Source organism: Protopterus annectens, chromosome 7.part1 (assembly GCF_019279795.1).
Source record: "Protopterus annectens isolate FY-2018-M chromosome 7.part1, PAN1.0, whole genome shotgun sequence".
Classification (NCBI taxonomy): Eukaryota; Metazoa; Chordata; order Ceratodontiformes; family Protopteridae; genus Protopterus; species Protopterus annectens.
Window position 1 is genome coordinate 378,728,643 of NC_056740.1, and position 13,406 is coordinate 378,742,048.

Here is a 13,406-nt window from a genome sequence, read left to right on the forward strand (position 1 = left end):
CCCATGTTTTTTTTGAAGTGGAGAAGGACATTGAGTTGTTTAAGATATCGAGTTGTTTAAATTAATCTGCATACATTACCTTTAAATGCTTGGCAATGATAACTAAAATGTATAGGTCAGGGTGGGATTTATTTTGCTTTATTACTAACTCCCCATAATTTATCTAATTGCTATTAATACTGAGAAGTAACAAAGAAAGTGAAATTATCTGCTAATACTATGTTTTATCAATGCTAAAGTACTGAAGTGTGCATTAAATGTGAAACATGATGCAAAAAAACATAATAATAATATACGCTTGAAGATGTGATCATGTTACAAATCAGATTTCACACAATGCAATCTTACATTAGTACAAGAAAATGGCAAAGTATGTTATAAACTCCATTTGTATTTCTCTCTAAACTAAGTACTAACAATGTATGTTGTCTGAAAGTAAACTGTAACCAATAAAACTATCCCAGGTTATTGCTTTATACAGCAAATAATTTAGTGTAAATCAGCAAGTATTACTGTACTCTGTATTATTTGAATGTTCCTCAGTCAGATAAAAATGCCAGCTTGAAGTATACAATATGTACACAAATACACAATTTGTTATTCTAAAATAATGCTCAAAATGGATCACAAATTGTCTGTCAGTCCTAAAACACTCTACAGACATTTGTTTCCTGCCTAACTGAATAACATGTTTCTGACAAAACAATGTGAATTAGGACATACATTTTTCTGTAGTACTTTGTAAACTCAATATTTTAATACAAGCTAAAATTTAGGTTCTCTTTTTTGTACATAAAATTCAAAAAGCATTATTGCAATTCGTGCAGTTACTGAAAGATAAGCATAATGGCACTAGAATTCATTATAAATACTGAAATTAAACCTTATTTTTTAATTTGAAAACATTTACAAGCTTTTAGTTTGAGTAAATAAAATGTAAACAGTGTAAAATGAACATGAGAAAGGCAGTTTATTCCATTTTTACTTACAGACGTATACATTGCAAATAATATAACACATTCAGATTCTTGTGAGGAAGCCAAGCTTCAGGCTACTGGGCACTTGGATAGTTTCTAATGTATGTGGAGATGGAGTAAAAGGAAATGTCACTTGGAACTGGTAGTTTGTGTCCATCAAAAGCTGAGATCCATCCTCACGGCTTTGAAGCATAGACTGCAAACACAATAAAAGAGAATGTTAAATTACACACAAAAGGCACTGCGCAAAATTAGAAGTCACAACTACTGCCTTTCTGCAACACGAATGCAGTGTTCTAGAAAATGCAACTTAAAAGCATGTTATGTTTTAAGTGTTTACTGTATTTGTTACATAAAGGTTATTGTGCAGTGAGATATAAATAACATTTCTGAATGCATCTTTGTCGAGATGCCCTTATTCTTCAGAAAAGCATGCAGGTACTACAGGATCCTCTTGCCACCATTTACATCTTACAAATTCCCACCCTTCAACTATACTGCCATTTTCAAGGATAGCAGAGATGGGGAGGGTGATGCATAATGAAGCCCCCCCCCCCCACACACACACACACACATTTTATCTGTTGGTGAAGATTTAGATCCTTGGTAATGGTGTTTGTTAGGTTATTTGGGCTATTTGATTTATGAAGATATAAGAGATCTAGGACCACTGGATCCCTAATGGCATGAAATGCAAGGCACAGATCTCTTCTCAGGGGTCTCTAAGATACTGAATATACAGACAGTGCTTACAGTCTTTTCTGGTAGTTAAGGGTTATTAAACTCAGAGGTTTTACCAAGAGTTTACCCTCTGGCAAACTTGCAGATAATTTCTTATTTGGTTTGATGCTGTGTGATTTGTAACATTGTAAATTAGGAAACTCTATAAGGCAGCATCAAGGTCTCTGTTTCTCAGGTGTTCCCTCTCAGAACACCAAAGAGAACCAGCTAGAAAGTTTAAAGGAAACAGTCAAATGTTTCACTGAAGTACTGGCCCACCTCTTGTGGAATGCTACAGAAGACAAGGGGCTGGAGGCAAGCTTCCTGATTTAGACAGTCTTAAATAATTATAGTTAAAGGAGGAGGCTTTGAAACAACTTATCTTTTCAGAAGCAACTTTGGTCAGTGGGTCCTTATTCTTTGATAGAACAATCTTCAAGAAAAAGAATCTGGAAGGCTGTAAGTTTCTGTGAGAAGGCTCTAAAGAACCACCATGGCAAAACCCTCTGTAGCTCTGGACTCAACATGCAGAATGTGAAGTCTGGGGAAAGTGTGTTCTTGATAACGTGGCACAGTGCCAGGACAGCTGTCCTGTATTGAAATGTGCTTGATCCAAGCAAGCCAACAGAGCTGCTACACCGATTATCAAATGTGTTTTTGAAAATCAGGATGGTATTTACAAAATTTATACAAAGAGAAAGGAAGGCTGGTGCAGTGTACTTAGTTATAATTATAACTGTTTCATCTTCAGAAAATGATATGACAATTTGCTACATTTGGCAAAATGAAGGCAAGTAAGCTACATAACAATATGATACAAGTATTTGCTTCAGCTTGATTACTCCTTGTTTGCCTTGGCCAGAAAACAGACTACCCATGTTATGTCTTGTGTTAGTAACTACTAGTTTAGGAAGGATTTGTGAACCCCAGTAGTGATGACTCTTATCTTGGTAACAAAAATTAGAAAGGACAGTTCACAAAAGAGTGAGTACAAGACTGGAATCCTACACACTATGGCTATAGCATCAAAAAATAAAGATGTCAGGAATAAAAAAAAATCATTAAAACAATGCAAAGGTTTACAATACAGTGTTAGGAAGTCCACAAATAAATTCAAGTCCTAGATGGAATGTGCATTTCTAATTTCTGGTTACATGTACAAACTCCCTCTCAAGAACTTATGGATTAAATTGTTCTATACTTCTCTTTTATGTTTGCAAGCTCATAAGCCTAAACATTGCAACATCTTAACAGCAAGTAATGCAGAATGTAGTCTAATTTCCAATCCAAGGGACCCACTGCTTTTACAGGTTGCTGACAGTTTGCTTTCTAGTTGCCAAAAGAACTTCAGATATCCTAAATTTGGCAATGACTACTGCACCAGAAGGTAGGCATGCATCATTTAGGATGTGGGGTGAACCTGGCAGCTTTGGGCCAGTGCCAGAAGTGATTAAGGAGCAGTTTGAAATAACTGCTTGAGCAAGGGAAAATACATTTTCCCAGCTGCAAACGAGACTATAAGAATCATTTCTAATTTTACATACAGATTTTAAATTACCGTGGTGGTGGTGCTGCGGTAGCATTGTCGCCTCACAGTAAGACGCTGTCTGGTTCGATTCTCAGCTAGAGCGTCTTCTGCGTGGAGACATGCGTGAATGGGCGTACCTTTGTTGAAGGTTGTGCGTCAGGGCTGGTAACTCAGCACGTAAAAATCAACTACCAATCATTAGCGGACTGAAGTTCAGCTGTGGCGACCCCTAACCGGGAAAAGCCGAAAGACACAACAACATACAGATTTTAAATTGAACTTTTTAAATAAGCAAACATATTTTCAGGCATGGATAAATGTCTATCTCCAGGAGAGTAGCAAGAATTCTAGTGAGACGCTTCCATGTCATAATAATGGACAAAATAACTTACAGCATTCCAAACAAGTGAATCATCCAAAAAGATTCATCTTCGGCTTGCTACAGATTTAAAATATTTCTTCGAAAGCTGAATTATGTCATGCTCATAAGCTCTGTTCAAGAATGACTTATGGAACTGGCTAACATTCTTCAGAGCTGAAGCAGGTGCAGGGCCAGCAGAGGTAGGTTGTGTGACAACACTCATTCACACAATTATACTGCATCCATCTGCAGGAAATAGGAGAACACCATATTTTTATAGCTGGATTTGATCAAATGACTTAATTCTTTAGAAGAAAGAGAACAAGTGACTGACAGTGATCCTCAGCTGACAAAGGTTCATAACACCTAGGATAGCCAGGAGAAAAAAATGTTTGGATGTGACTGGTAAAAGTGAATACTCCAGGCTAAAGCCTAAAGGGTATACCTCTCTTCTCCCAATATTGAAAGAAGCCACAAGACATATACACATTTTACAAATGTCTGTGGCACATGGACTACTCCAAAAGGTAGTTTTTGAAATTAAGAACTTTGTCAATCAGACTGGATTCTGAAAAAAATTTTCTATGAGACGCATAGGTTAGACTGTGTAGTTAGCCAGGTGAAGGGTATAAAAATAAATTCCTTGAACTAAGAAGTGGAAGTAATGATTGAGCAGTGAGCATACTGTATGAATGTTCCATAGTCTAAAACACTTCTTGAGGTCCTTTTGGTCCACAATGGATCTGAGCTTTACTGTCCTTTCTGGGATTACAAAGAAGCAATAATAAAATCAAGAATCATCACATTCTGATTTTCAGATACCTGTCTGGGAGTACTTTTCTCATAAACAAATATAATCTCTTTATGGAATCTGACAAACTGCTTTTCACCAAGTGGAGCTTTTAGGGTAGAGAACGTTGGGAAGGTAGTGAGGTAGATGATGCAGCCCTACATGAGTAATTACAGAATGAAAACATTTGAGGTGATAGTTCTCCATTGGCTACGATGGAGAAACAGCCTCCAACCACTTCTAATTCTGAAAGATGGTAGTGGCCTGTTACACTGTCAAACAGCTGAGGCTGCTGTACAGGAAAATCTGGGTAAGGCATTGAAAAAAAGAAGTTCTGTTCTCACCATAACGTTCCATGTGTGTTGTCCATCTCATCCTTTATTCTCACTGGTGGGTCACATCTGATGCATTGGATCCATCTCAGCCATTTCCCCAGCTCGAGGTGTTCAGCAAAGCTCATGGGCCTTATCCTTTACCCATAGTGCAACCGTGTAATTACCTCAGATCTTGTTTGCTCCCAGCAGCCCATGGAAGAAAATTTTACACAGTACCACCATTCCAGCATACATGAGTGTCTGCATATTCCTACGCATATAAGTATGAATCAGTATCAGACTGAGAAGGTATACTTTCTGAGGCTATATGGCCAGTTGAATCCCAATTGTGCTATGCGGTCTACCAGGAGTAAAGGCAGGGGACAAAGAGGGAGGGTTGTGAGAAAAAAGGATGAGATGGACAACACACATGGATGTTATGTTAAGAACAGAACGTCTGTATGTGTTGTTCTCAAGCTTACCTTTATTCTCACTGGTGGGACCATGTCCCAAGCAACTAAATTATTAGGGGGCTCATGGAGAATATTCCTCAGAAACATAAAACCAAAGGATGCTCTACTCCTACAGGCAAAATCCAATTTGTAATGAGTAATAAAAGTAGGAGGTCTTGCCCAAGTAGCTTCAGCACAAATGTTATGCAGCGGTAATCTAGCCTGAGAAGCTGTAGACGTGGCCACAGATCTAGTGGAATGAGTTTTAACCACATTTGGGAGAGCTCTGTTCTTTGAATTATAAATGTGGGATATGCATAATGTTAGTCATCTAGATAAAGTAACTTTTAAAACTGGTTGACCTTTTCTTGTATCAGAATATAAGATGAAAAGCTGATCTGATTTTCTTATTTCAGAAGTTCTGTGTAAATAAAAACATAACTGTCTATGAACATCTAGGAGATGCAACAAATACTCTCCTTTATTTTGAAAGTTGGGAAAGAAAACTGGGAGATCTATAGATTGGTTAAGGGTATTCTCCCACACAACCCTGGAGAGAAAGGATGGCTTAGTGAGTAACGACACTCTGTCTTTATGGAAGACTAGATATGGGGGCTTTTTGACAAAGCCTGCAACTCAGATACTCTTCTAGCTGAAGTAATAGCCACCAAAAAGAGGGTATTCCAAGAAAGATATTTTAACTCACATGTAGCTGAAGGAGGGGGTAAAATTATATTAGATAAGATGAAATTGAGATCCCAAGGGGGTGTTGAATGCTTATATGGTGGTCTTAACATAATAGTGCCCTTCAAAAATGTTTTGCAAAGTCTGTGTAACATGATAGGATGATCATTTTCTCCTACATGGAAATTAGAAATTGCAGCTAGCTGAACTTTACTAGTAGCTGCCGCTGCTCTGCCACTGAAAAGCTCTGATAAAAACTGTAAAATAGTGTGAACTACTGCTGTAAAAGGATATGGTCTGTTATAGTTGGCCTATAGAACAAATCTCTTCCATCTGCTTTTGTAAAGTTTTTGAGTAGATGTTTTGTGAGACGACAATAAAATATGCTTGTCTGGAGAGGAAAGGGATGGAAACCTGGCAATTAGGGGAACTGGAGCAGCCAAGCTATCAGTTTGAGTGTGTCCAGATTGGGATGAACCATTCCTGACAGATGTGTCAGAAGATCTGGAGCCGGGTTCAGATTCCAGGGTTCATCCAGAAGATGAGGCTGAAGAAAAGGGAACCAGATTTGATGAGGTCAGTAGGGAACAATTGGGATAATTGTCTCCAACAGACTCGCTTTCTGCAAAAATTTTGGATTAGTGGAATTGAGGGAAGGCATAAAGAAGTCCCAGAAGCCCCCCGTAGGAGGGATCAGGGCAGAATAGTTGCATTTGGCATTGGTGGGTGATACAAAGAGGTTGCAGCAAGGCTGGCCCCATTTCTAGAAGGTCACTTCCGTAACTTTCTGGTTGAAGGACCATTTGTGTGGCCATAAAATGGCTCTGCTCAGCTTGTCCGCATTGATGTTGGATTTCCCCAGGATGTGCATTGCTATCAGAAAATGGCTGAAGGCTATCGCCCAATGCCAGACCATGAGAGCTTCTCAACAAAGTGTCTACAATATGGTACCCCCCTGTTTGTTTATATGCCACACTACGGACATGTTGTCCAACTGGATTTCTGTCGTTCCTAGAGGAAGAAAGTCCTGAAATGCTTGCAATGCTAAAAACACTACTCTCATCTCCAGGATATTTATATGCAGATGAGCCTCGCATTCTTGCCAGATGCCTTGAACTGTATTCCCTAGAAAAGGTCGCCCTCCCCCAATCTGGGAAGTGTCCCTGGCCACTGTGGCCTAAGAATGAGAAGGAATGAATGGACGGCCCTGACACACTAAAAATGAATGAATCCACCACTGAAGATCTTTTTTGCAGGCATTGGTTATCATAATCTTGTGGGACATTGGAAGTTCCAAGAATTAACCATTGTAGGAAAAGCAATCACTGGAGAATCTTCATGTGAAGGTGAGCTAGAGGAATCAGTATGATAGAAGCAGCCATTTTCCCTAGGACCTGAAGAATTAGCTTTGTGGGGGATTCTGACTTCTTGACTAGTATTTTCACATAATTACAGAGGTCACCCACTCTGTCCTGTGAAAGTCTTGCTATGTATATAGCTGTGTTTATCTGTGCTCCTATGAAAACTAAGCTTTGACATGGCTTTAGCACAGATTCATGGTAATACCTAGGGAGGAACAGAGTTGAAGGACATAGTTCCTTGCTTGAAGCAAATGATGCCTGGTTGGGGCAATTATGAACCAGTCATGCAGGTATGGAAACATGGAATCCTTTGCGTCTCAGCTGAGCCACTACTACTGCCATGCATTTGGTAAACACTCTGAGGGCTGTAGTGAGACCAAAGGGCAGAAATCAAAACTGGAAGTGACTGGCTCCTAGATGGAAGCGCAAGAACCTCCTGCACCACCTGTCCATTCGAATGGGTGGCACAGTGGTGCAGTGGTTAACATTGTCACCCCACAGCAAGAGGTTCTCTGGTTCGATTCTCGGCTGGGGTGCCTTCTGTGTGGAGTTTGCATGTTCTCCCTGTGTTCACGTGGGTTTCCTCCGGGTACTCCGGTTTCCTCCCACATTCCAAAGACATGCATCTGGAGCATATCTCCCCGGGCCTCCGCTGAAAACAGGCTCTGTGGAACCTAGTCGGACATTCCCGGTCAACAAATGTTAAATAAATAAATAAAATAAATAAAATGTGGTAGTACACATTCTGAATGTCTACAGAGCACATCCAACTGTCTTTTTCTAGGAATGGAAGTATCGACTGCAGTGTCACCATCTGGAACTTGGTCTTTTTTACAGATTTGTTTAGATTGCTGAGATCCAAAATGGGCATCCAGTCCCCTGTCTTCTTTGGAACTAAAAAGAATCTTGAGTAAGTTCCGGATCCTCTCTGGTCTGTGGGCACTTCTTGGATGACTCTTTCTTAGCAACTCTTGGATTTCTAATGTTGCTTGTTCTTTCTGACTGGATGGAACATCTGGAACTGATTTGTTTGTGGGGCTAGGAAAGGAGAAGGGAATGATGTATCCTCTATATATTATGTCCTGCACCCATTTGTCATTTGTTATCTTTAGGCAGGTTTCTTGAGGCAGAGACAACCGACCCCAGACTACCTCCAGAGGAGAACAATCAGGCAACTCCTTCAGGAGTACTGAAAGGGTCTCCCAAAGAAAGATTTTCTAGAGCCCTGGTTATGCAGGCCTCCTCTGCCATGAGGGCAGCATCTTTCATTAATGTTCCCCCCCCTCTGCCTCTAGGGGAACCTTCACCTTGTATGTCCTGGTAAAACCTTTGAGATTTTCTGAACTACATTTTTCCACTACCGTTTTGACCTTTGGGAAAGGGTCTGGTAGGAGTAGAAAAAATGTACTCCAATGGCAGACAAGGTATTGCCTTTTTGTTCACACCAGTTGAGTATTTCCTTCACTTTTGGCCCAAAAAGAGAAGAGCTGTCAAAAGGGGCATTAACGAAGGAAGACTTGAATCGCAAGGGTACATCCAGGCCTGCCTTCTAAGAGAGATACCTGAGCCTGCTGCCATACTCATTCGATCTGCTGCACAAAATATAAGTCTCATGAATGAGTTGGCAACTGAATTCAAGGTGGCAAGCTGAGCATTGATGTTATCTGCCACCACCTCAGTTATGGCCCCTTGGAGGGAGTCTGATAATTCTTTAATCAGGTCTCTCTGCAATCTAGAGAAGTGGGTGAGATAATTTAGAGACCACAAAGCAAAGGTTGCTGATGAGAAGACATGCTTCCCATACCTATCCAAAGTCTTAGAGTCCTTATTAGGAGGATGGAACTGGTTTCAAAAAGTTCCTTCTTAGTGGCTACCACCATCCATGACCATGGCATGAACCTATACCCTTTGTTAAAAAGCTTTTTTCTTTTGGAGCAGTAATGTACTTATTTGGCCTCCTAGGAGTAGGGTCTATAGTGGTTGGGGACTCCCAAGCCTTTTGACAGATTAATTCTACAATCTCGTTGAAAGGAGGAGTCACCCAAGAAGTTGAAGGGCAAGACGCAAAGGCCTTCAGGAAAACTGACTCCTCAGCTGAAGGGGTGGAGCACTGCCAATCACATCTCTGTTTTAAGATTTCTAGGATGTCTCCAAAGAAGACACCTTCAGGAGGTGATCGTGGGGACCCTTCTGCTAAATTGAGGTCAGTATCAGATGTGATAGCCTCCTCCGGGGAGTCAGTTGCTTCCTCTTGCATGTCCTCTTCCGAGGGACCTCCTCAGTGGGATACTTTGGAGAGGTTTCAGAAGAGGGGGACAGTACCCTGAGATACATACTGAGGCCTATCATCTCTGCAGGCCTGTGGTGAGGGCACGTGATAAGACAAAGACACCTGGACTGAAGAGGGAATAAGACCCAAAGGAGATTGTGTCCCAGACTGGGAAGTAGTCAAAATCCTCCTAATCACCTCAAAGGCAGTCTGTCCCCAATCTGAAGAGCTCCCAGGATCCAACAAATAAGTTGTCAGGGTTAAAAGAATCTCTGGAGCAGAAAAAGGATGCCCTGGAATAGAGGTAAGAGCCCAACTTACCCATGCCAAAGTACCAAGAGGCAGAATCGGATCTGATGAGATCTGAAAAGTCTCTGCAGACCAGACCGGGGAGTGTCTGCTCCCAGAGGTCTCCTGCTCCAATAACATAAGAGACACTCGCGACAGACATCAGATCTGAGGAACATATGAGTCCTGGACCAGACACTGACACAACCTGGACATTGGAATCTTCTGGCTCTGAAAGAGGGGGAAGGATTGAAAGAGGAACTGATGCAGGATTGAGAGGCTGAGTCTGATCCAACTCCTTTGGGCTCGGATCCAACAGTAGTTTGGCCAAAGCCGGTGTCTTCAAAAGTCTCTCTATGACCCTATCCACATCTTCATCAGATAAGCTCCTGGTAGACGGAGTGAACAGGGTAGATGACCTTGATCTGGCTAGCAGTGGAGATGGGAGCTGAGAAGAAACTTTTTCTAAGGAGGATGATCAGCTCCTGTGTCTATGTTCCATAGTAACAATCGGCGCCAATGAAACTTCCCACTCTGAGGGAGCCTTGGAACCAGGATGAGAGGCCTGCTCCAATGATGCCTTCGGATCCGTTAACTTTGGAGCCTTCTGCTTTGGCTCTGAAGAGAATCTCGGCTCCAAAGAAAGTCATTTGGTAGATTTGTCAGAAGTTGAAGATTCAGGAGATATAGCCTCAGAGAAAGGCAACTTCAGAAGACCTTTCAAAATAAGCTTGTTTTTACATTCCATTAATGCCCGTTGATTAAAATTGTGGCAAATGGAACAGGACTCTTGCAAATGAAGACACCCCAAACAATACAAATATAAAATGAGTTAATCACTAAGGGGCATCTTCTTTCTGCACTTTTCACATTTTTTTGAAGCCTAAGGGCTTACTATCTTGTTTTTGCAGCATGATTAAAGAAAAAGTCACTCCTAGTGTTGAAGAATAAGTCCTCAAACTTAAATGGGCCATACAAATACACACACACACACACACATGCACGTGCACGCGCGTACACACACACAAAAGCACGTATGCACACACACAGACGCGTGCATACACATACACATACACACACACACACACACACACACACACACACACACACACACACAGGTGAAAGATAAGGAAGAGTCCTCTAACTTAAATGGGCAACAACAGAATATATAAACAATATATATAGGTGTGCCACCAAAATGTCGTGGCTGAAGTGTGTGACAATGGATATCCAAAAGTAAGTTTGCACAGGTTTGTATGTGTGACAAAAACCATGCCGAATGCACAACAGCGAATGGTATTGTGCGTTCGCTGTTGTGAATTCAGCATACTGAGTGGAGATCGCACTATAGTGGGGATTGGGAAATGTACCCTTTCCCTCACTGTAGTGTGATCTCGGAGTTTGTATATATAAGTAGCAGTGGGGCACAGCCCCCTACTTGGGGGGGTGCAGGGGGGCTTGGCCCCCTGCAAAAGTGTGTTGTATAACACCGGATGTAGTGGTATGTTCGAAAAATGTCGAATTGATGACATTTTTTTGTTCATTTTTTTCTCAGTCGCTATCATAAGTTTCGACAATGTTTTTCGAGTACGTGAGTACTTGCAACAAACATGTTCAAAATTATGATTATAAACCATATATATATATATATATATATATATATATATATATATATATATACACACACACACATACACACACACACACACACACACACACACACACACACACACACACACACACACACACACACACACACACACACACACACACACACACACTTTTTTTTATTAGAAGGGAAGAAGAAGAGAGAGAAAGGAACGTCTTCTAATTAAAAATGGACATTCCTTAGATATCCTCTAATTAAAATGGATGTCAACTACGGGAAAATAACAAGAATAGGGTAAAGAACTAGTTTGAATGGTAGTTTAGCTAATTTTGGAAATATAGGAAAAGGAATGCAATAATATAATATAATTACAGAAAAAAATTAATTACTTAGCCCAGAGCAATGCGAGCCAACCTCTTTGCTGTCTGGCAAACTAGATCTGAAATAATTACAGGGTTGCATTATGGGTAAAGAAAAAGTTCCACAAGCTTTGCTGAAGACCTCGAGCTGGGGAAATGGCTGAGACGGATCTGACACATCAGATCCAACCCACCAGTGAGAATAAAGGATGAGACTGACAACAACACATCAAAAGTTATGTACTTACCATTACGACAGATCAGTGTTGTCTTATTTTTGTCTGGTTCAACGTGAAGGTTGTCAGATCTGATCTTGGTGCCTTATAGCAGAGTTTTGGATTTGAGAGCTCTGACCTCCCTATGCACAACTCCCTCTGCCCAGCTAATTTACCTTGGTTCGAGTTTGGTGACTAATTTCAAAGGTTTTCTCATAACTGTAGGAAGGAATAAAAAAAAAGAGATTTGGCAACATTATCCACTATACAAAGGAAGAGGAACAGGAGGCAGACAGGGTCTAGTCAAGCTCCAGAAGATATAAATTGGCAATTTAGAAGGGGGAAGGAGGGAGGGTTAATGAATAAGATGAAAATAAGACAACACAGATCTATCATTATGGTACGTACATAACTTCTGTACCTGATGTTGTCTATTTTTGTCTGATTCAATGTGTGGGACTGATTCCCGGGCTACCTAGAAAGGGTATGGGTGGACTCAAGGAAGGCCATTATTGAGAATGGCACAGCTGATGGATGTGCGAGCTCTAGACTGCACATCCAACCTGTAATGAGATACTGTATATAAGGTATGAGCTGTTGACCAGGTTGCTGCTGCATGTATGCCACTGACAGGTACTGATTTTGTATATGCATTTGAAACTTGCCAGTGCTCTGGTAAGTGAACCTTAGGTTTTAATATAAGACATCCCTCTTGTCTTATAAGCAAAGGAAATGCAATCTGCTAGCCACTTAGAAAGCATAACTTTTGACACATGTTGTCCTAATTTTGTCTTGGAAAAAGGCAAATAGCTGATCTGATTTCGTAAAGTTTTTAATATGATATAAATAGAACTTGAGTTGTCTATGGACATCTAAAGTATGAAGGGTATGTTCTCCCATGTTAGTAAACTTTGGAAAGAATACAGGAAAATCAATTTGATTCAAGTCTGATTTTGATGCCACCTACGGAAGGAAGGAGGGATTTGTTCTCAATGAAAACCCTATCCTTGTGGAAAATAAGGAAGGGCGGCTTGCAGGAAAGTTCTAGCTGTTCCAAAACTCATTTTGCTGATGTAATGACAATCAGGAAGGCAGCCTTCCAGGAGAAGAATTTTACATCTGTTAATGCTGCTGGTTCAAAGGGCTTTTGGGTGAAAAATTGTAGTAAAACTGTAATGCCTCAAGGTGGAACTGGATCTCGAACAGGTGGTCTCAATAAAAATGTTCCCTTAAAAAAATCTTTGGTCACCTTAAAAGATGCAACAGATGAATCATTATGTTCTATAGGAAAGTTTAAATGGTGGCCATCTGCACTTTAACTGCAGAGTAACTGGAACCTTCCATAAAACGTTCAGGAAGAAAATCCAGTATCACTGGTAGAGGGACTGGGAAAGGGATTAAGCCATTCAAGGATGCCCAAACAGAGAACCTTTTCCATTTGCTTTTGTAAGTATTTTTGGTAGATTCCTTCTAAGATAT

General features: G+C 40.6%; 1 protein-coding gene across 1 annotated transcript in view; it reads right to left on the bottom strand.

Annotated features, from left to right (window-relative positions):
- Positions 1-946: 946 nt before the first annotated feature.
- MYO5C (myosin VC) overlaps positions 947-13,406 on the bottom strand; it is a 1,763,334-nt gene continuing 1,750,874 nt past the window's right edge. The window contains exon 29 of the mRNA XM_044078824.1: positions 947-1,173. Within this exon, the coding sequence (XP_043934759.1) occupies positions 1,021-1,173 (153 nt within the window). The 3' untranslated portion in view covers positions 947-1,020. The remainder of the gene's footprint in view (positions 1,174-13,406) is intronic.